The sequence below is a fragment of the Elephas maximus genome, chromosome 3 (genome assembly GCF_024166365.1).
Source record: "Elephas maximus indicus isolate mEleMax1 chromosome 3, mEleMax1 primary haplotype, whole genome shotgun sequence".
Taxonomy (NCBI): Eukaryota; Metazoa; Chordata; class Mammalia; order Proboscidea; family Elephantidae; genus Elephas; species Elephas maximus.
In genome coordinates this window covers 87,899,851-87,921,770 of record NC_064821.1, presented here as the reverse complement: position 1 = coordinate 87,921,770, position 21,920 = coordinate 87,899,851, and the positions used below count along the sequence as shown (strand labels likewise).

At 46.0% G+C, this 21,920-nt stretch overlaps 3 protein-coding genes across 7 annotated transcripts in view; 2 read left to right on the top strand and 1 right to left on the bottom strand.

Annotated features, from left to right (window-relative positions):
• Positions 1 to 240: 240 nt before the first annotated feature.
• MMACHC (metabolism of cobalamin associated C) lies at positions 241 to 5,501 on the bottom strand. 2 transcript variants are annotated; one of them, XM_049879138.1, is made up of 4 exons: positions 5,405 to 5,501; positions 3,525 to 3,719; positions 2,660 to 2,839; positions 241 to 1,980 (listed from the first exon to the last, which is right to left on the bottom strand). In XM_049879138.1, the coding sequence occupies exons 1-4, from the start codon at positions 5,483 to 5,485 to the stop codon at positions 1,561 to 1,563; spliced, it is 876 nt and encodes a 291-aa protein (XP_049735095.1). In that variant the 5' UTR covers positions 5,486 to 5,501; the 3' UTR covers positions 241 to 1,560. The 2 variants fall into 2 exon arrangements, with proteins under 2 accessions (XP_049735095.1, XP_049735096.1); XM_049879139.1 differs by having other exon boundaries at positions 2,660 to 2,812.
• CCDC163 (CCDC163 homolog) lies at positions 3,887 to 9,252 on the top strand. Of its 4 annotated transcripts, XR_007516643.1 has the most exons (9): positions 3,887 to 6,253; positions 6,340 to 6,373; positions 6,542 to 6,735; positions 6,952 to 7,033; positions 7,166 to 7,358; positions 7,484 to 7,551; positions 7,847 to 7,914; positions 8,073 to 8,296; positions 8,990 to 9,069. XR_007516643.1 is itself a non-coding variant. In XM_049879141.1 (8 exons), the coding sequence occupies exons 1-8, from the start codon at positions 6,176 to 6,178 to the stop codon at positions 9,080 to 9,082; spliced, it is 807 nt and encodes a 268-aa protein (XP_049735098.1). In that variant the 5' UTR covers positions 3,887 to 6,175; the 3' UTR covers positions 9,083 to 9,252. The 4 variants fall into 4 exon arrangements, 3 of the variants coding, with proteins under 3 accessions (XP_049735098.1, XP_049735097.1, XP_049735099.1); XM_049879141.1 differs by lacking the exon at positions 8,073 to 8,296 and having other exon boundaries at positions 6,343 to 6,373; positions 8,990 to 9,252; XM_049879140.1 differs by lacking the exon at positions 8,073 to 8,296 and having other exon boundaries at positions 8,990 to 9,252.
• Positions 9,253 to 13,443: 4,191 nt separating this feature from the next.
• The window catches only part of TESK2 (testis associated actin remodelling kinase 2), a 161,469-nt gene continuing 152,992 nt past the window's right edge, over positions 13,444 to 21,920 (top strand). The window contains exon 1 of the mRNA XM_049879125.1: positions 13,444 to 13,770. The gene's annotated coding sequence lies outside the window, so the exon portion shown is untranslated. The remainder of the gene's footprint in view (positions 13,771 to 21,920) is intronic.

Genomic DNA, 21,920 nt, shown 5'->3' with positions numbered 1-21,920 from the left:
GTTTAAGAAAAAATCTACTCTTTGTTTTCCCTTTTGAAGAAGAAAATGAGAGCTGCCTTAAACCAAAACTAAACCCAGTGCCCACCGAGTCGATTCAGACCCATAGCGACCCTAAAGGACAAAGTAGAACTGCCCCATAGAGTTTCCAAGGAGCACCTGGTAGATTCGAACTGCCGACCCTTTGGTTAGTGGCCATACCACTTAACCACTACGCCACCAGGGTTTCCGAAAGCTGCCTTATATCAGGAAGTTACTATATCGAGGGAAAACGCAGGAAACAGGGAATGTAACTGAGCCACACTGTTATATTTTATTTCACTTGTGTGGAGCTGAGCTAGTCCTGGGATAGTGTTGGCCAGGGCACTGCAACTTACGCTGCAGGCTGGGATGCAGGTAAGACCCCAGTGAGATTGCCCAGGCATCTACGTTTACACCATTGTGGCTGTGTGAGAACCAGAGGCTTAGCCTCTTCTGCTAAGTGCCTGGTGCTAGCTCTGTAAAAGAACAAGAGTTGCAGGATTCTGTACCTCTGGAACTGAAAGGGAGGGGGAGACAAACGGCTGGTGGCCTTGGGATAGGGCTTTCAGTAGCAGAACAGTCCTCAGCACATCTTACCTTGGGTTTCTAGCCTTGATTAGAGGAGAGAGACAGACAGCTGCCATCTTTGATCCATGGTGACCTTGTGTACAACAGAATGAAAGGTTGCCTGGTTTTGCATTATCCTCGGGATCTCTGGCATGTTCTAGTCCATTGTCATAGCTGCTGTGCCACATTATCTCACTGAGGGTCTTCCTTGCCCTCACTGGCCCTCCATTTCACCAAACATTCCCTTCCAGCAATTGATACCTCCTGATGATGTTGCCAAAGCAAAAAGCTGGACCATGCTGTTAAGATCCAGGTTTTTATTGGCTAGTTTTCAGCAGTAGAAGCCAGCCCTTTATGATTAGAGGATAGTTGGTCCTTTATTTGACCCTCATCCATGTCATTGTCCTGAGGGGGTGGTTAGTGAAGTTGGGTTTCTCCTGGGGCCTTGAGGCTTTGGGGCAGATTCAGAACTGAGGATTCTTCAGTAGGTCATGTGGCAGACTTCCTATATCAGCTACCCCAGCCTACCCAGCCCTCCAGAACCCAGACTAGAGCTAAGAGCAGCACTGCGGGATTCCTAGAGCCTTTAATAATGGCCAACACACCACTTTTCTATATGCCAGGGACTGTTAGTGCTTTGTGTGAATTTATTCAGTCCTTAAACAATCCGTCAGGTGGGTACCATTATTTAGGGGATGCTTGTTGCTCAGACCCTGTAACAAGTACCTTAGGGCACTGTGAAGAAATGGTGTAACAGGCAATAAATACTCCCATATTGCAGGATAGCTAGGAATTCTGAATCCATCTTGATTTTTAGCTTAGACTGTCTTGACCAAAGCTTAACTTCCCTAAACCTTACCTATATTATCAAAAATAATCATCTTGTACCCAAAATAAAACCTCTCTTGCCAAAGCCAAGAAAGTCTTAGCAAGTACCACTGTCATAAATAGGGGTCTCACAGAAGAGGGAAGGTATCAGGGACCAGGGGATGCAGATGGTGAGACTCTGGGACTGAGCCAGCCTCGCACTGTGCTGGGATTCTGGGGCTTAGGGGTGTGTGTGGTAAGGGGAAGCAGCTCAGGGGATACCAGGCTATGCTCTTCTGAGGGCAGGGCCAAGCCCAACAGGGCCCAGCGCTGGGCTGGCGGAGTAGAAAAGTAGGCCTTTTGCTCTTCTGAGTAGCGTTCTTGGGGTGCCACAGCATCCCGGTAAGTCCAGTCACGCCAATGGAAGTTGAAGCCTTCAAGCAGAGTGATGCGGTCAGCTCTTGTAGGAACACAGTCAAGGGGTTTTGTGGGTAGCAAGTTTGGCACTTCTATTCCTGGCAGCAGCACCACCCCTCGGATGGCAAACCAGCCCCCAAATCTGGGGTGTATACACACACCTGATATGTGCTGGGGTGAGGGTAAAGAAAAGCAAGGTCAGTCATAGAGGTCAGGTCATCTTGGCACCAGGTCCACTTAGGATCACTGTGAGCTAGACTTGTTGACTTACCACTCAGTGGACACTGATTGCACATGTTACATGCTGTTGAGTCAGTTTCGACTCTGACCCTTATCACAAAACAAAAACGTTGCCCAGTCCTGTGCCATTCTCACAATCATCATGCTTGAGCCCATTTTTGCGGCCACTGTGTCAATCCATCTTGATCTTTTTTTCACTGACTACCAAGCATGATGTTCCCCAGGGACTGGTCTCTCCTGTCCACATACAAGCTTGTTCTTTCTGTGTCTGGACTCTCCCTGTTCTAGATAGCCCTTTTCATAAGCTCATTCTGGCCGTGAGGAACCTCAATCAACTTGCCAGTCAGTCATGCCACTGATCTGATCAGTGCTCTGCCCCCTCTATCCTGGATAGCCTTGCAAGACAGTGTTTTAAGAACAGACTGGGTTTTCTGACCTGACATGTCCCCAGAGAAGACTTCACAAAGTAGGCTATGGGGCTGAACTATGGCCAAGGCACAGCTTCTTTGTCCTGGATTGTGTCTACCGACCCATCCAGCGGAGGCAGCAGTGTGGGAGGGGCTGTCACCATTTTCACACAGTACCCACCCATTCACATTTGTCCTCTGACCTGGTTCCCCCAGGGGTCAGCCTCCACGTCCTTTCGTTGGTAGTAGTAAGCAGCCCCTGCCACATGGGCTGCTGTCTGAGCCAGAATCTTAGGGCGTCGGTTGGGGTGTACCTCGTAATCAGCGATGACTTCGATCTGCAGCTCTGGAAGGCTCTGGGATGCAGGACAAGATGGAGGGTCCTGTGAGCATGAGGGGTGTCATGACCTTGGGAGCCCTAATTCTGTGTTAACATTACCCTGTCCTCAAGTCCCATGTGGATGAGAGAACATTACCTTAACCTGGGGAAGGGAGGCTCCATTGTGAGGAAAGTTATACTTCTGTTTTGGAGAGCCCATGTTTGAAGGGAAACACACAAGGTCTTGCTCAGGAACCTCCACTGGGATGGGTAACTTGGCCCTGTCCTGAAGAGCTCCAATGTGGAAGAGGACATAGCCCAGCTTTGGAGAGACCCAGAATATGAGTGTGTGTGTGTATGTGTGTGGTGGGGGGTTATTTTTGTTCTCAAAAGGCATTAAAGACAATAATGCTTGAGGCAGGAGAGAGATGCCTGGAGATGTCAGGCTCATTGCTATTGCAGTTGGAGGCCAAGGGAACCCTGATCTGAGGCTCATATAAAGGTTGCCCATCAGTGTAGGGCCACTGAGATTGATTTTAGATCTAGGGGGCTGCCAGATGAAAGTGGCTAAACCTGGAGTGAGAAGGCACAGCAGGGAGAGATGATCACAGAGTGTCAAGGCTGGCTTTAGGGTACCACTCCATCTGGGAAGTGGCTCTTAGCCCTGGGTCTAGATCATGCATTGAGCTTTGAGGAGCTACAAGCAGCTGTAGGCTTGGGAGCTGGGTGAGAACAGGAGCCTTGCCCACCTCTCTAATGCGGCCGAGGTGGTAGGCCACACACTGGTCCACAGGGTCCGTCAGTGGTCGGAGATGGCAGCTCTGCAGGAAGGGCTTAAGGGCCCGGTCAAACATGGCAGGTGTGCTGAGTACCAGGAAAGCCAGAGTAGGTCCCGGCAGGGACAGGTGGAAGACTGGAGGCAGGAGTGCATTGTACCATGCCACCTGAGGCAGAGAAAAAGTTTAGACCAGGCTGGACACTCTGGCCCCTAAGTCAGGAGGGTCAGCCTAGGCTGTAGCCATGGCTATACCTTAGCCTGGCATTCAAGGCCTCATACACCTTGCTTCAGCTTCCGTCTTATTTACTGAATGAATATTCACTGAATTTGGTAGGGAGTTTAGAATAGAGGCAGAAAGATGATAAACAACTAAGAACAATAGCAATTAGGGCAATGACAGGGCCAGATGAAGACCCTCTGAAATTAGAAAATGCTTTTGGGGAAGCTGAGTCTTGAAGGTTGGGAAGGAAATTGAGAGACATGAGGAGGCAGATCTGGTGTGCATTCTAAACAGAGGTCACAATATAAGCAGAGACAGAGGCAGGAAAGTATTGGGCACATTTGGAGAACAGCAAATTAGTGGAAGTAAGGGTCTGTAGAGGGGAGCACAGAGAGAGAAGAGATGAGTGAGATTGTGATGTCTTGAACACCAATTTAAGGTGGATCTAATTTGGAAACGATGAGGAGCTGCTGAAGATTTAAGGAGTAAACTGACTTCAATTTTAAAAGATCTATTCGGCTGCACTGTAGAGGACAGATTGGAGGCAAGGTGACAGCAAGGAGGCTACTGCAGCTATCCAAATGAGAAAGAATGGTGGCCTAGACCAGAATAGATACAGGTGGGATGGAAGGAAATGGATTTGGGAGAGATTCACAAGATGGAGCCTATAGGTCTTGATGGCTGATTGGATATGTGGATGTGGAAGTGAGACTGGAGCCTAGCACATCTGGTAGGGCTGCTGCGGTCTCTGTTCAGTTCAGTGCACTAGGTTGTCCTCACTCTCCCCCATACCTTCCACCCACCACTGCCTCCACACCTTTACTCAAGGTGTTCCTGATGTTTGGGATATACGTAACCCTCATCCTTATCAATCCATTTTTTCTGATATATAGCTCAATCCTGTGTTCCCTAGTAAGTCTCCTCGCTCAAGTTAGACCCAACTTATCTTTCTCCCTCTACATCCTGTACAGCACTCATTAGACAGGGTGGGGAGTGGGTCGTATTTTAAGCATCAGGCAAAGAACTCAAGCTGACTTCTACTTAGCTCTGTGTCCAAGGTTGCTGCTCAGTGCAGGGAGCACTGGTGAAAGGGAAATGTGCCTATGTAAACAAGTGTGGGGGTGGTAGTGATGAGGCTTCTGTGCCAGGCGGGTGCACAGAATTTCTACCCAGCCCAGCGCTAGTAATTGGCAACATCATGAATTATCCTTCTGTTGGTTGAGGAAACAAACCAGCCAATTGTTTCCTTGTTCAGTTCCTTCCCTCCTCAAAAAAAACCTAGAAATCCTAGCCATGCAAACTTTCTAGGCCTTGCTCTTTCAAGGTGACTCTGGCTCCACGTGTCCCTTTCTTGCTATGAATTACATAAGTGATAATCAGGGCCACACAGGTTACTCGACCATATGGTGTCTCTCATTCATCAATTCGGTATTATATGGGCCTAAAAGGACAAATATGCCTCCGCTTCTCTACTTTTTTAACCCAAGTCCTCACTGACACCCTGTGCCAGTCGGTCAGATGGACATAGACCAGAGGCTCTCGGGTAAGATCAGAAAGCTTCCAGGTACTTAGGCGGCAGGACAGAGACCAATCATACGCCTCGCGCTAACACCACAGGAGGGATAACCAACCTGGAAAGGATAAACCTCGAAGCCAAAAGGGCACAGCGTGTCCTCAATCTTCTGCTTCAGCTCTGAGACTTGCGGCTCCATAGTGCACGCTACACGCTAAGCTTGCTGGGAAATGGAGTCTCAAGGCTAAACTGGGCGGGTAGTTTCGTGGTAACTTGGACTCCATTTCCCAGGAACTACGGGGACCAGCACCGGTATATTATTGACTCTGCGTGATGCATATTGGGATACGTAGTTTATTTGGTCCCCAGAGCCAAGTGCTACATAATGAGGAAAACTCGGTTTCCCGGCAAGGAGTGTGACTGCACTATTGCTTCTAGGGAAATGTAGTTCCGCCGCTTCCATTGCCGGTTGTCTCCACCAGAGGCGAACTCAGTTTCCCAGTGGCACTGCGGTAGTCAGTCCGAAGTCTGATTTATCCCGACTTCCCGGAGGGTTTGAAACCCGCGGCGGCAATAATTTCTGGCGCCGGTTCGGCGCAATGGTGTCTGTGTCCAGAATCTGGGGATGTTTCCAATATTCGGCGCCTTCAACTACCGCCTGACATCTGTTTATCAGGGTGTTCTGCTTTTTCCACAGTTCCCCAAGAGCGCCTCTGCCCTGATTAGTTGCCAAAGTCTCAGTTCTGGGCTGGTCATCCATACCCTTATTATTGCTTCTCCACCCCTTTCTTTTGATGTGACGTGTGGTTTTTCCTGAGCCTTGCTTCGACATCCTCGGCTGGGAGAGCAAGGGCACAAGATACCAGGAGCCAGACCTCTGCCGCAGGATATGAGCAGAAGCCTGAGCTGGTCTGAGCGGCTCGACGCGCTTCTCAATGCCACTGATGGAAATGTGGCCCGGATTAAGGTGAGGGGGCGCCTGAGACTGGCCCGCTTGGGGGTCGGGTTAAGGGACTCTCAGCTCACTGGACTGTGCATCTGTTTCTTTTGTAGCAGCTGCTATATCCCCTTGGGGTCTCCGCCGCAGGTAGGTGGTGCCCGTTTTCCATCCCTAAGCCTTCTCTCTTTTGAGGATCTGCTTTCTTCCAGTGCCTGTACTATTTACTACTTCTTCCAAATTCCAGCTCTTTGTTCTCCTGAACTCTGTTCCACCATACAGATAGGGTCTGGACTTGTCCCCTCCTTATTCCCTCAGCAGGGGACCTGGCTGGTACGTGGACTTCCCCTCTTTACTTGCCTCCCCAGTCTGGAGTCCAAGCTCAACAGTCCTGGGTTCTGAAGACTCCTCCCACTGTCCCAGAGGGACTGAGCTGGGCTGAAGCCCACAGTCCATCCCCTGTCTGGGATGAAGTTACAATTCTCCAATCCCAACTTAGATCCCAGGCTCAGGTGAGGTGTGGACTCCTGGGGCGGGTGTGTGTGTGTGTGTGTGTGTGTGTGTGTGTCTGTGTGTCTGTGTCTGTGTGTCTGTGTGTGTGTGTCTGTGTGTGTGTGTGTCTGTGTCTGTGTGTCTGTGTCTATGTGTCTGTGTGTCTGGGTGTGACTGTGTGTGTGGTTGGTGAAGTCCTTTACACAGGTGTTCATGTGGTTCTTCTGCCTGGGTAGGTGATTGAGGCACTAAGGCAGGCTGTGCGGGGCCTTCTAGAAGAACAAGAGCAGCAGAAATACCAGATCTGTGCCCTGGAAGGTATCTGGCTGGCCCGTTATTTTACACACATAGCCTTGTGTGCGCACATGAGTCTTGATTTGCAAATAGGGTCTCTGGGTTCATATGTGAAGCTTTAAGGGGCTGATCCCTAACTTGTCTTATTACATACAGCATCACTAAGATTGCTGCAGGAGAGCCCAGAGAGGAGGGTCCTTCTCCTTGAGCAACGCCTGGAGGGACTTAGAAGGGAACTGCAGGGCCTCCGGAGCCAGGTGCAGGAGCAGGCCCAGGCTCAAGCTCAGAAGCAACCAGAACCAGGACAGTGTAGTGCTACCAACGGCCTTCACCAGAAATTGCAGAATGAGTAAGTGATGTATAAGACCCCTCCTTCTTCAGGCCTCTGAATTTGTGGTACTCTGGGGGACTGGTGGCTTCCTCCTTCTGGACTTGTTGGTTGGCTCTACAATGACACTGCTGTCACCCCTGCAGGCGGCAACTGCTGTGGGAGGAGTCAGAGGTTCTGTGGGAGGAGCTGAAGTTGCTGCGGGACCAACTGAGTAAGTAAAAGATTAGGGGTGGTGTTCTCTTCTTCCCCTTTTCTGGAAAATTTTCTTGCTCTCCCAGTAAGTGACCATAGCTCTGACTGTCTGAGCTACTCAGAAGTCTGACCGGTATCTTGTTCTGCTCTTTTCCTCTCATGGTGTGGGTATAGTCTTCCCAGTCAGCTTGGAAGCTTCCTAATAGCTAGACCAGAATGCTTCTGTCAATTTTTAGCAGCAGGCTGGGCAAAGGCAGGGAGGGAGAAAGAATGAGGTTGGGGGACAGCCCCTGTACATTCTCTCTCATCTCCAGGCCAGCATCAGGAGTTGCTGCTGAAACAGATGACTGAGGGGCAGCAGGTTCAGGCCCCCAGCTGGAAGGTAGGACCAGGATTGTATCTCTCCGGGGCGGCTCCTTCCTTTCTCTATCTATCTGTTTTATAGGCAGGCCAGGACACCTCCCTCTCATCTCCTTCCCTCTCTTCCTTATGTTGACTCCACCTCCTTCCAAAGCTCTTCTTCCCAATCCCTCTCCCCAGGCGATGAAAAACCGTCCTTGCCCACAGTAGAGTTCCAAGTGTGCTGAAGAGGCCAGTCATGGGGAGGGAGTTTCCCCCTGGAGAGAGAGAGGTTTGGTCCAACCTGGGCGCATGGTCTAGCAGATGTTGGAGCAACTACAAAGTGGCCAGGAGGGCAAGGGTCACGCTCTGGAGGCTGCCAGCATAGAGGCCCAGGATGCCCAGCGGGAGTTCGACCTTCTCAGGTCAGGGGATGTGGGTGCTGTGGCAGTGGAGGGGATTTATCTCACAGAAGCCAGGCACTGGGGACCAAAGTTCCACTAGCCTAGATTTAGCCTGGGTTGATAGGTGTAGTATGGGTATCTGGGTTGCTGCCTATAGGAGCAGTATTGAGCAATCTTCACTTGATACGGCCACTGAGGTATCTTCCCTTTGAAAGAAAAAGGGGGAGGAGACTGGAGTCCTGACCTTGGGAAGGGGGGACAGTTCTCTGCTGGGAGGGCCCCCCGATCCACCATCACCACCTCTGCCTCTGATTCTTCTCTCCTTCCAGGACCTCCATTCATGTCCTCCAATCCAAGCTGCCCCTGACTACCACCTTCACCATGTCCCTTTCTTCACCTGACTCTGAAGTCAGTCTTCTGGGCAGTAACAGTAGCTGGGAACTTTTAAGGAAGCTAGGTGGGGGTAAGGGCTGGGGCTCCACTTCTGGGGGAGGCTGAATCCATGTGATGCCTGGATACCAGCTGCCTGATTGTTTGGCATTGGGTAGAATGGAGCCTCTGCCTCTTTCTTTGTGGATCCATCAACCTCTGTTGCTAGTTATCCCAAGTCAGGCATGCATGTCCCTCCCCATCAGATAGACCCAGGGCCTAATTCTGTGCCTATCACAGTGCTTGCTGATGGTTTGTTCTCTCTTCCCTTTTGCCTCCCTTTAGAGCTCCCGAGAAGCACCCTTTCTAACCCGGAGCCCAACAGCCTTCAGCTTGAGCAGGTGGACCTATCCCTTCAGTCCCCCAAGGTCCTCATGACTGACCTGTAAGAACTTGTAGGAGTAGTGGGATGAAGCCTTCCTTATCCTTCTGTACCCACCCAGGGCCTTAAGGTCCAATTTCAGGGCCCTCTGCCCTCCGCTCTTGATCTAGCTGGTATTTGCCCTGCCTACTGAGGCTTCTCACTACCTGTCTCCCTCACCCCCATCTGCAATAAAATGGTTTAATCCTCCCTGGTGTATTAAGTTTTCTGTGAATCAGCATGCACATGGGATATACTCAGCTATATCTTTTTTTTCATCCTATTACTTGGCTGCTTCCTGCTACCTCTATCTTTAAAATCCAAGTTTATAGACATTTATAGCTGCACCTTCTGAGTGAAAGCCCTGTGCTCAATCAAACTTAGAAGGAGATGGGAGCTTACAGTCCAGCTGGTAGAAAGAGCTAGGAACTGCTCTGGGACAGTAGTGATGTGGGGATGCTCACATTCTAGTGGGCCTGGAGCTGGGCAATAGGAGACTTCTCATCTTCATTTTCTGTTTTTTGAGGTTCACTCCACCCTCTCCACTCCTCATCCTCACCAATATGCCTCCATTCCTGCAGCAGCCTCCTCCCTGGTCTCTCTTCCTTCAGTCTCTACCTGTAATCCAGTGGCTTTCAGAATTTTTTGATGTGACCCCTAGTAAGAAATACAGTTTACATTGTGACCTAGTAAATACAGATGTTTATTAACTGAAGCAAAAATTTTATGATTTAATACTCATTCTTACTAGGTCTGATACACTCTGATACTTTCTATTACATTTCATTAAAAAAACTACCTCATGGCTTCCGATCCTTCCACCACCTGGCTGCTTTCTGAATTGTTATCTCCCTGGGTAGACTCAGGGCAGCTCTTCTTTCTCCTTACGTAGGCTTTGTGTTCTAGATAGTACAGGCCAGGGTTTCCTTAGAAGACACAGCCTCCCAATGAGACCTCATGAGGCTTCAACCATTGCTAAATCTAGTCAAAAAAATAATGCCATCCATCCACCAAGTGGGTGTTTACTGAATATTCCCTGTGTGTTAATCATGTAGTGCTGCTATAACAGAAATACCACAAGTGGATGGCTTTAACAAAGAGAAACTTGTTCTCTCACAGTCTAGTAGGTTACAAGTCCAAATTCAGGGTGTCAGCTCCAGGGGACGCCTTTCTTTCTCTGCCAACTCTGGAGGAAGATTCCTTGTCATCAGTCTTCCCCTGGTCAAGTTGCTTCTCAGGCGCAGGGACCCCAGGTCCAAAGGACATGCTCTACTCCTGGTGCTAGCTTTCTTGGTGGTATGAGGTCTCCCATCTCTCTGTTTGCTTCTCTCTTTTATATCTCAAGAGAGTGCCTCAAGATACTATTCAATCTTATAGATTGAGTCCTGCTTCACTAACAACTGCCATCCACCCTCATTAACATCACAGAGGCAGGATTTACAACATACAGGAAAATCACACAATACTGGGAGTCATGGCCCAAACAAATCGATACACACATTTTTGGGGGGACAGAATTCAATCCATGACACTCTGTATTTGTCTTGAGTGAAGATGTACAGTGGGTTCACGTGAAGATGCTGGGTCTTAGTCTAACTAGGGAGACAGTTATCTGAAATAAAAGCACGATAAAAAGTTGAGGAGAGTAGGGCAGGAACTAATTCCAGTAATGGAGGGCATTTAGGTCATGGAGAGAAAGCCTTGATGCCTGAATAGCTACAAAGCAATTGCAGTGTGATGGATTGCTGTTATGTGGCCTTTCCAGCTATCATCTTATAACTCTCACCAAGAGATTGGGTGGAACTATGCGAGTAAGGTGCTTGTGGCTCACAAAGGGGATTGGACACCTTGCTAATAATACAGATAAGGTGCATGGCACACTTGTGGGGGTGAACCACGTAAATAAGGTATATTGAATCCTAACGAGGGGATTGGTCTGCCATCCTGCTAGGCTCAAAAGAGAGTCAATTCCAGAAGCAGAGGGGCACCTGACTACCACAAAGAAGAGCTAGGAGTAGAGTGCATCCTTTGGGCCCAGGATCCCTGTGCTGAGAACCTCCTAGATGGCAGGAGACAGAGAGAGAAAGCTGTCACACCGGAGATGGCACAAGATGGGGAAAAGCAGTGGCAGAGAAATGGCAGCAGCAGAGGCAGCAGAACCAGGAGAACAGCAGAAGACCATGTGGTGGGCTTCCCAGCCCACAGAGCAAAAAAGCTGAGTGGCCTCTGGCAAGAGGCTTGTTGATGGTGTAGGGTGCTCCCGGGCACGTGGCAGTGGAGCTAAAGAGCTTTGTAACACTTGCCTGAGCAGGGCATAGGCAGGCCAAGGGCCAGGGGCTAGGGGAGAGGCCTGCCACAGGCAAGGCTGAGAAGAGGCTGTCCTGATCAGGGAACTGTATTCTGAGCATTTCTGATCCTGAATTGTAACCTGTTCCTAATAAACCCCATAATCATTAGTATTGTCTGTGAGTTCTATGTGGCCATTGCAATGAATTATCAAACACAGCAGAGAAGTAGAGAATGCCGTGGGAGGGACCGTTGGTGTCAGAATGGGTAAAAAGGTCGGAGGTAGGAGGTACGTCCTTCACAGGAATCAGCCTTGGGCTGATGCCGATGGTGACTCTCCCTCCCCCTTGTGAAGCTAGAGAAGGTCAGACACTGCTGCCACACAGTTTTTACAGGAATCCTCCTTGGTTCTTTCCCCTTGGCATTGGGAGGCTGGGGAGAGTGGAATGGTAGAGATCAGACCTGGGTCAAATAGACTCTGTTTTAAAAAGCATGTAAACAAAACCTTCCCATATGCCGTGCAAACTTTCATCAAAAATACAATATTTAAAAAAACAACAACAAAAAAAAACCTTCCCATCAAGAGCCATCTTTCTGCTGAAGCAGCTGCAAGGAAACCCCTTTTTTACATTGTTCACTGGGCAGGTGATCATCTGGCATGGTGGCTTATTCATTCTGCTTGCTCCAGTACTCTATTTATCTATCAATTATTTTGCCTCAGATTCTGAGGGAGACAGGCTTGCAGGGGTACTAGGGCTCCAACATAAACATCAAAGAGCAACGAGGAACAATGATATTTGAACTGTCACCAGGTGGCAGCACATGATTTGTTGCCAGAAGAACAGTACTGAAGAGGCTTTAGGCCAGCGGGTCTGGACTGGGGTGATTTCTTTTATCTCCCTTCAGTTTAGCATCCTGTGAGCTACCAAACTTATCTTAAAACAGTGCCTTGTTTAGGTTATTCCCCTGTTCAGGAACCTTGGATAGCTCTCATACCAGAAAGGAAAAAGGACAAAATTGTCATTTAAGTTTAACCCACATTCAGTCTCTTCTCTTTCCAGCCTTATCTCTTACCGTACATTTCTTAAACTTTACTGCCCCCGGGAATGCACATCACCTACACTCTAATCGTATTATTTAAATTTCACTCATCTTTCAAGACCTGCGTCCCATCGCCTTCCAGGAAAGAAGTCCAAAGATGTCTGAATGGAGGTCTCTACTCTAAGAGAGTGCTAGTGCAAGGCCTTTTGCTTGCTCTTGTCTTTGAAGACCTTGTCCTGCTTCAGCTGGCTCAGGCATGAGATTATGAGCGCCTGAGGTCTAGGCATAAGGAAAGCATGAGGAAATATGTGCCTGTTGAAACTAAATAGAATTCTTATCCCCCACCCAGCTTTTTTTTTTTTTTCCACCCAGCTCTTTTAAAATCCTGATTTCAAGCCCAGGGCATGTGTTACCTCTTCTAAGAAGGCTTCACTGAATCGAATCTCAGTCTAGATGAATTGCTATCTCAGCATTTTGTTAAACCCCACCCTTCGCTTTTACTATCTCAAGTCACTAATAATTATTTATGTTATCAGTCCAATCTCCCCCCCAATACTGATATCCTGCAGGACACAGCATTCATACAGGTTTTCCTTACTCAGCTAAATTTTCACCAACCCAAAAGCCGCGCCAGTCTAGTCCACTTTCAACTGGCTTTGTCAGTTACCAGTAGCTTTGTATCTGGCATTTTGATTGGTCCGTCTTGTGTTTACTGCCCCGCCCCCTGAAAGGTTCCTGGACTTGGGTTTCCCCAGGTGTATTCCCTCCTCCGTGGTTCCGCCTTTTCAACACACTGCCTCGTCTGTTTTTACCTCCACTTCCTTCCTATTGGTTCCCTTTGTCCCCCGGAGTTGGCCCTTAGGGCTGTTGATTGGCTTTTCTGGACGCCCATTGTGCCCCCCTCAGACCACGTGGTATTCCTAACGTTAATTGGGCAATTCCACTAGCTCGTTTATCAAGGATTGACGATTGATTGGCTGTTCTGGGGGAGGGCTCGAGGAGAGGGGCGGGGCCCCTAGAGACCCCGCCCCCAGCTCCCCTGCCTCGCTCGGCAGGCGTTTCTAGTCGCTTGAGGCCCCGGAGTCCCGCGGAGCTTACGGCTGCCCTTACTGGCTCACCGGCCGGATCATCCCTCTGGCCCCGCCAGAGCGGAGGGGGGAGCGGCCCCGACTGCGAGGCCATGGCAGTAGCCTTCTCGTCTTCCGCCGCCGCTAGCCCCGTTGAGTCGCCGGCTTCTGCGCGAGGGACCCCCACCGCCTCCGCAGGCTGAGGAGCCGCTGCCGACGCCGCGCTGTGAGGGCTACTATGGTCCCTTTTTACCGCCGCCTCCCCCTTCCGGCCGCGCAGGGACCCCTCTGCCTGCCCTGTCCTGCCTCAGGTAACGCCAGGAGAGCGCGTGGGGCACACACCCAGGGCACCCCGGCCCGCGCGCGGACCTGCTACACTGCCTTGGCCGCGCGGTGCGTTGGCGCTCGGATCTTTCAGCGGACAGGACTCCCTTTGCTTCCTAGAGGTCCTGCCCTCCGCAGCTGGGAGGACAGTCCTCTCGCTGGCCCCCTTCCCCTTCCCTCTCCACTTTCCTCACGGTCCCGGGACAGGACCCCGCTTACTCCCGTCAAAGGCTGGAACCCATTAGAAGTTCTCTCATATCTGATACCTGGTCCCTGACTCCTCTCAGGGATTTTCCTCACCTCAGAGACTCAGGAATCCTTCAGTTCCTTGGAAAAGTCCTGTTTCAGAGGGAGACCTCCCTCTTCTCAGTAAGGTCCCTCTCCCCCCAGAGTTTTGGACTCCCTCACTTCCCTGAAACACACTCTTCCCTCAAAAACATCCACTCTACCCTCGAAAGATACTTCCCTCACCTCAGACACTACTGTTTCCTCTTCTCTTTTCTCCTCTGCCTTCCCCTCTTCTCCCCTTCCCTCCTTTTCTCTCCTCTGCTTTTTTGTCTTTCACTTTAAAGACTGTAGACGAACCCAGTATTCAGACTTAGCTACAAGTGAGATGCAGATTTATCTATTTTAAAAACATTTAAATTGATACCCTAAGAAAAACCTTGCTAAAGAATTCTGTCGGCATGGGGAGCCACTGAAGGTTTTGTAAGCAGAAGTTTGGATTATCTCTGGTGGAAGGAGAGGAAGAATTGAAAATTAAGTGTGGAGGCAGAAACGAGCATGCTAGTCCAGGTGAGAAGGATGAACTGGGGTAGTGGCAAGAATATGTCAAGAAGGGAACACAATTCCAGGAGGTTTGAAAAACAGAGTTGAGAGGATTAGTGAGAGGTTTCTGACTCGGCTGATAGGATAGACTGGTAGCGTTAATTGAAATAGAGAACATAAAGAAGCAGTTTTGGGGGAAGGTAATGAATTTGGAAGGAGTCCCTGGGTGGCACAAATGGTTAAGCACTGGACTACTAACTAAAAGGTTAGTGGTTCAAACCCACTCAGAGGTGCTTTGGAAGTTAGGCCTGGTGTCTGAAAGGTCACAACCTTGATGAGTCAGAATTTGCTTATGGACAAGCTGAGTTTGAAGTGCTCTTCAGATATCACTGTGGGTAGCTGGAAATTTGGATTTGAAAATTAGGATAGAAGTTGGAACTGAACACATACATTTGGGAGTCAAGAGGGAATATATGGGTGATATTTGAAGCCTTAATATGGGATGGTAATACTGAAAGAAAAGAAGAAAATAACTGTGGACCAGAAGGAGCATCAGTGTTTGAAGGGTAATAGACACTGAGAAAGAGAGGATAAAAGAATGGGACAAGAACTAGAACAGAATGGCATTATAATAGAAGCCAAAGGAAGAAAGGGTTTCAAAAAGGGAAGGGTTGGTCATCAGTGTTAGTTGCTCCAGAGGTTGAGTACAATGAGGATTGGGAGGAAGCCACTAAATTTAGTAATTAGGAGGTCACTTCTTAGTTTTGAAAGGTAATTTTGATAGTATGGTGGTGGCAGTGATGGGAGTAGCTAGAATATGATGGATTGCGGACTAAATGGGAGGCAGAGGGTGAAATTACTCTTTCAGTATGTGGTTGTGAAGAAGAGCTGGCAGGACTGAAACTAATCTTTATGGAGAACGTACTGTATGCCAGTGTCTCTTACCCTTCAAACAATGATGCTCTTTCTCGTCCATAAAGATGCTATTTTACATAGATCACTTTGTGGTTTAGGTATCAGTATCCCTCTTTTACAGTTGGGAAGATGGTACCAAAGATTTGAACAAGATCTGCCTAGTTCCAAAACCTGTATTCTTTTCACTTTGGCACATGTGTATTTTTCTTTTTAGCATGGGTGAAACTTAATTTTATAGGTTGAGGAGGAGGTTTACTCAGGAAATAACGTGTTGGCATTTCTTTCTTTGACACCAAAAGGATAGAGGTCAAATGGATAATGATGTGGTAAACAAAAAAAAAAACCCAGTGCCGCCAATGATGTGGTAGAAGGGAAAAAAAGGTAACAGATGGCCTTATTTTCTTGATGTAATCAGTCACTGTGGAGTAGTCAGTTATCTCTGGAGACTGATGGAACTGCGGTGAGTTTCAGGCTTGAGTATTGTGGCCACAGAAATCTGTAATGGAGAATAAAAGGGGAATGAATTCAGGATTTAAAAAAAAAAAAAAAAGATTGCTGACCACATTGAAGGCCTAGTTAAAGCTAAAAACAGTATATTTGTAACAGGGCCCAATAGCATGGGTTTTACATTTTCTTTTTTCCAGCAGCTTAAGATCAAGAGGGCAAAAAAGATGGTTGGCTTGATCCAGCTTTGGAATTGGCAAAACCGAAAGATAAAATGGGGAGTAACGTTACAGTTAGAGATAGCATGGGGATGTGATTGCTTCTGTGTCTAGACCGGGGTTATAGAAGTAAAACCTGCAGGGGGCCTGGTGTACTGGGATAATGAGACATTCAGAAATGTTTTTGAAGACAAAGTTTTGTCGGAAATAGAGAATGGAAAAGCCCAGAGTACGTTATTTCCAAGGTAAAGCCAAAAAATTAAGGTGTAACAGTCTCAGTGCTGTTAAAGGGAAATTAAGTTATTGAAGTATTAGGAGGTTAAGGAGCGGTGAAGTGTGTTGAATACATCATCAATATGGATGTTATAGTTGCACAGTATGATGAGAGGATGGAGCAGAGAAGATATTAGGTCCTGTAGGTGGGCTGTTTATCAAGGGTCCCAGAGTTGGGTGGGGGGTTCCCTGGCACTTGTTAGAAAGTAGTACAATGGTATAGATATTTGTGTCTAAGTTAACACCGAGATCCTAGATACCTGGTACCTTGGATGTATGATGGGTTGTTCTCTCATATAAGATGTATGTTTGAAATGGTCTCTCAAATACAAATTCTTTGTGATTTGGCATATGATAAGCCTTGATTTTGTTTAAAGGTATATGTGCTGGGAGGCTAGAGTTCCACCCCAGAATCCCCAATAACATTTTGTAGAAACTTCAGGTTTTAATTCACTGTAAACTACACATTTATATGTGCTCATTCCCTGGCTCGCATAGAGTAGAAAGCTGATTTGCTTTTATGCCTTTTTCCTTGTGTGAAAGTTTTTTTGGAGGTACTCTTAGTGTTATACACCTCGTTTTGTTCTGCAAAATGAATGTTGTGTTGGAATTTGAAACCCATGATAGGAGCTTTTATGGGGTTTGTCTCTTTCTAATAGGTGCAGTCCAGTTACTACATTGTATAGTGTGGGTGATGGTAAATGTTTTGGACCAACCATCAGTATTATATTATTTTCCAAGTCATCATATGGAGATGGCTTCAGTGTGTCTCTGTAGTGTTATTTTTGCTAAGCACTCGGAGCATTTGTTTCAGAGAAAAGCCTACTTGTGGTAATTTTTAAATCTTCTATTCCTGAAAATTTCAGAAAGGTAGCACTGTATAAGGAAAAAACATTGGAAGTCCTAATTGTAGTCAACCACATTAATATTAGCTGTATGACTTTAAGGGTAATTTGGTGGAATAGTGGTTAAGTGCTTTGCTACTAACCAAAAGGTTGGCAGTTTGAACCCACCAGCCATTCCGTGGGAGAAAGATGTGGCAGCCTGCTTCCATAAAAGATTTACAGCCTTGGAAACCCTATGTTCTACAGGGACCCTATGAATTGGAATCGACTCGACAGCAGTGGGTTTGGTTTTCAGGTTTGATATGACTTTAGGCAAATTTCATATCTTCTGTGAGCTTTAGTTTTTTAATTTAGCCTTTTGAATAGGTAATGCATTCAAATGATTAAATACAAGAATATATTTATATATAAATGTAAGTACTAATATATTTTATGTAAAGATAAACAGTGAAAAGTCTCGCTTCCATGCCCATCTCCTATCCATCCACTCAGTTTCCTACCCCTTTCCAACCATTTTTAAGTTTCTTATATATCCTTTTAGCCTTTCTTTAGGCAGACACAAGTATGAATATATAATCTTATTTTTTCAATTTTTCATGCAAATGGTTCCCAGCTGTTATGTACTCCCCCCCATCTTATTTTTTCACTTAATGTGTCTTGGAGACCTTTCCAGATTACCACACAGAGAGCTTCCTTGTTCTTTTTTTTCTTCTTAATACCTGCACAGTATTCTATTGAATGGATATGTCATAATTTATTTTAACTATTTCCTTACTGGTGGAGATTTGTGTTGTTTCCTTTCTTATGGGCATGCTGTAATAAAAACCTTTGATCATATGTCATTTTACTTGTGTGCAACGGTATTTGTGGGAAAAGTTCCCAGAAGTGAGATTTCTAAGTCAAAAACATCTGCATTTATAACTATGAAATATGTTGCCAAATTGCATTCCTTTGGGGTGGTTCCAGTGTACATTGCCTGTTGCATCAGCAGCAACTGTATGGTAGTTAATACACTGCTTACCGTGTGCTAGCTACTCTTTTAAGTGCTTTTCGTACACTATCTCATTTAATCCTAATAGCATCCCTTTGAGGTAGATACTATTATTATCCCTGTTTTTTAGATGAATAAACCATGGCATAGAGAATTTAAGCAACTTTCCCACATCAACAGCTACTGAGTGGCAGAAATTCAGACTCAGGCACTCTGACTCCAGGATCAGTGCTGTCAGCATTATGCTATGCTGTTATCAAACTTAAATTTTTGCAGTCTGATAGAGAAAAATTACACCTTAGAGTAGTTTCAATTTTTTTAATTATGTTAAGATTAAGCATCTTTTTTAATGTTAAAAATCACTTGCACTTCCATTTCTATAAATTACCTGTTTAAATTTTTTACCTATTTACTTGTGTGATAGACCTTTTCATCTTGATTTATAGGTCTCTCTCTCTCTGTCATTGTCTGTATACACATGCACACAGACACGCACATGCGTGCTTTGGTCTGTGATATGTATTGCAAATACTTTTTCCCATTTGTCTTTTCACTTTTGTTGTTTTATTCCCATGCAGGAGCTTTAAATTTTTGCGTTGTCGAACTTCTCAATTTTTTCTTTTATGGCTTTTGAGTTTTGAGTCATAGTAAGGCCTTCCCTATTTCAATCCTTAGTTTTTTTAATCTATCCAGTGGGATCAAGAAAACAGAATTATTGTGAAGGTCAAAGTGTTTTGTGAACTGTAAACTGTAAATCATTATACAGATGAAATATGGTGTTATGTATTAAATTGTTTTCTGAACAGTTTATAGAGGCTATCATTTTTTTCCCTGCATTAAACAGAATAGAATGACATAATTTTCTTTCAGCAATGTGGAAAGCTAGTATGGTACTGATCTTGTGGTCAGTATTTTCCTTAGACAATTTGCATGGGATCTTATCCAGAACTAGGTACTGTAGAAATCATGAAATATTTTTGCATAATTTAGTCTCATTGTTCCTTGTGTTATGTATAATTAGAATCTGACTGTAAGTTTTCAAAAATTGTTTTCCTCACAAATTAGCTACGGTTTGCAAATTTGGACATTATTTGTACTGATATATAGACCAATAGGCAGGTGCATGGTTTAAAATCAGGAAGGAGTTGTGTCAGAATTGTATCTTTTCACCATACTTATTCAGTCTGTGTGCTGAGCAGATATTCTGGGAAGCTGGACTATATATGAAGAAGGTCGTGGCATTAGGATTGGGGGAAGACTCATTAACAACCTGAGGTATGGAGATAACACAACCTTGCTTGCTGAAAGTAAAGAGGACTTCAAACATTTAATGATGAAGATCAAAGACTGTGCCCTTCAGTATGGATTATACCTTAACATAAAGAAAACAAACATTCTCAGAACTGGACCAGTAAGCAACAACATGACAAATGGAGAAAAGATTGAAGTTGTCAAGGATTTCATTTTACCTGGATCCAAAATCAATGCCTGTGGAAGCAGCAGTCAGGAAATCAAACGACATATTGCATTGGGCAAATCTGCTGCAAAACACCTCTTTGGAGTGTTAAAAAGCAAAGATGTCACCTTGAGGACTAAGGTGCACCTGACCTAAGCCATGGTATTTTCAGTCATCTCGTATGCATGTGAAAGCTGGACAATGAATAAGGAAGACCGAAGAGGTATTGATGCTTTTAATTACAGCCTTGACGAAGAATACTGTGGACTGCCAGGAAAACAAACAAATCTGCCTGGGAAGAAGTACAGCCAGAATGCTCCTTAGGAGTGAGAATGGTTAGACTTCATCTCATGTACTTTGGACATGTTATCAGGAGATAACATGTTATCATGAAGAAGGCCATCATGGTTGGTAAAGTAAAGGGTCATGAAAAGGAAGAAGACCCTCAACGAGATGGATTGACACAGTGGCTGCAACAGTGAGCTCAAACATAGCAAAATGATTGTGAGGATAGTGCAGGACTGAATAGCGTTTCATTCTCTTATACATAGGGTCATTGTGAGTCAGAACTGACTCAATGGCACCTAACAACAAAAACTTATCTTCTTTTTTTTTTCCTCCTGTGTAAACTTTGATTCATAGCCTACTATTAAAATATGTTTGCCATAATTAATTTGGAGGTAAGTTAGAGTCCAAGCCCTCATGGAGCTCATAGTCCAGTGAAAGAGACAGATAAGCAGCAGTGAAAATACTATATGATAACTGTGGTAATAGAGATTTGTGCAAGGCATTATTGAAGCATAGAAAAAGGAGATTGAGGGTTCATAGAACACTTCCCACCTGAAATGATTACTTCGAGAGCCATGTGGAGGAAGTCGGGAAGAATCCACTAGACAGAAAGAATGTTATATGCACAGGCACTGAAGTGTGAGCAGGGCTGTACAGGTAGTTCTTTATATTTGGAGTAGATTGTCTATGGGTAGAGGAATAGAGATAGATGAGGCTGGAGATATGGGTGGGGCTAAATGAGGAAGAGTCTTTGTATTGTCATACAAACTTGAAAGTTTACTCAGCCTGGAGAATGGATTAAAAGAGATGTGAGAGGGCAGATAGGAAGATAAGGCAGTAGTAGTTGAGTACCAAGAAAGTAGCACAGGTAGTCCCAGACTTACGATGGGGTCCCATTCGGACAACTCCATCGTGAGTCAGTTCTGACATAAGTTTTTATTATTATTATTATTATTGCCTTTTATTTTCAGGATCTTTATAAATCCAGTCTTTATTTGTCTTTCGTGGTTGGAAACATTACGTATAAACTTAGATATATTTTAACATTGTATGTAGTACATATTACTAGGATAAGATATACAAAAAAACCAGACAAGTGCAGTTCATAACTCTAATACAGTGTAAGTCAGGGACTACCTATAGTTAGTACCCAAAATCAAACCCACTGCTGACGAAGGTAGAATTGCCCTATAGGGTTTTCTTGGCTGTAAATCTTTTTTTTTTTTTTTAATTATTGTGTTTTAAGTAAAAGTTTACAGTTAATTCAAGCCAGTCTCTCATACAAAAACTTCCACACCTTGCTGTGTAGCCCTGGCTGCTCTCTCCCTAATGTGACAGCACACTCCTCTCCACCCTGTATTCCCTGTGTCCATTCAACCAGCTCCTGTCCCACTCTGGCTTCTCATCTCATCTCCAGACAGGAGCAGCCCACATAGTCTCATGTGTCTACTTGAGCCAAGAAGCTCACTCCTCACCAGTACCATTTTCTGTCTTAATAGTCTAGTCCAATCCCTGTCTGAAGAATTGGGTTCGGGAATGGTTCTGGTCTTGGACTAACAGAGGGTCCGGGGGCCATGACCTCTGGGGTCCTTTCAGTCTCAGACAGGCCATTAAGTCTGGTCTTTTTACAAGATTATTTGAAGTCTGCATCCTACTACTCTCCTGCTCCCTCGGGGGTTCCCTGTTGTGTTCCCTGTCAGGGTAGTTATTGGTGGTAGCCAGGTACCATCTAGTTCTTCCGGTCTCAGGCTGATGTAGTCTCTGGTTTATGTGGCCCTTTCTGTCTCTTGGGCTCATATTTACCTTATGCCTTTCGTTTTCTTCATTTTTCTTTGCTCCAGGTGGGTTGAGACCAATTGATGCATCTTAGATGGCTGCTTGCTAGTGTTGAAGGCCCCAGATGCCACTCACCAAAGTGGAATGCAGAATGTTTTCTTAA

Coding starts and splice junctions, on each gene's coding strand:
- MMACHC (XM_049879138.1), bottom strand. CDS start 5,485: ATGGAGCCGCAAGTCTCAGAGCTGAAGCAGAAGATTGAGGACACGCTG. Junction 3,720..5,404: donor TCGAGGTTTATCCTTTCCAG/GTTGGTTATCCC, acceptor TCTCTGCCTCAG/GTGGCATGGTACAATGCACT. Junction 1,981..2,659: donor CTGACCCCTGGGGGAACCAG/GTCAGAGGACAA, acceptor CCCTCACCCCAG/CACATATCAGGTGTGTGTAT.
- CCDC163 (XM_049879140.1), top strand. CDS start 6,176: ATGAGCAGAAGCCTGAGCTGGTCTGAGCGGCTCGACGCGCTTCTCAAT. Junction 6,254..6,339: donor GAAATGTGGCCCGGATTAAG/GTGAGGGGGCGC, acceptor TTTCTTTTGTAG/CAGCTGCTATATCCCCTTGG. Junction 7,552..7,846: donor GTTGCTGCGGGACCAACTGA/GTAAGTAAAAGA, acceptor TCTCATCTCCAG/GCCAGCATCAGGAGTTGCTG.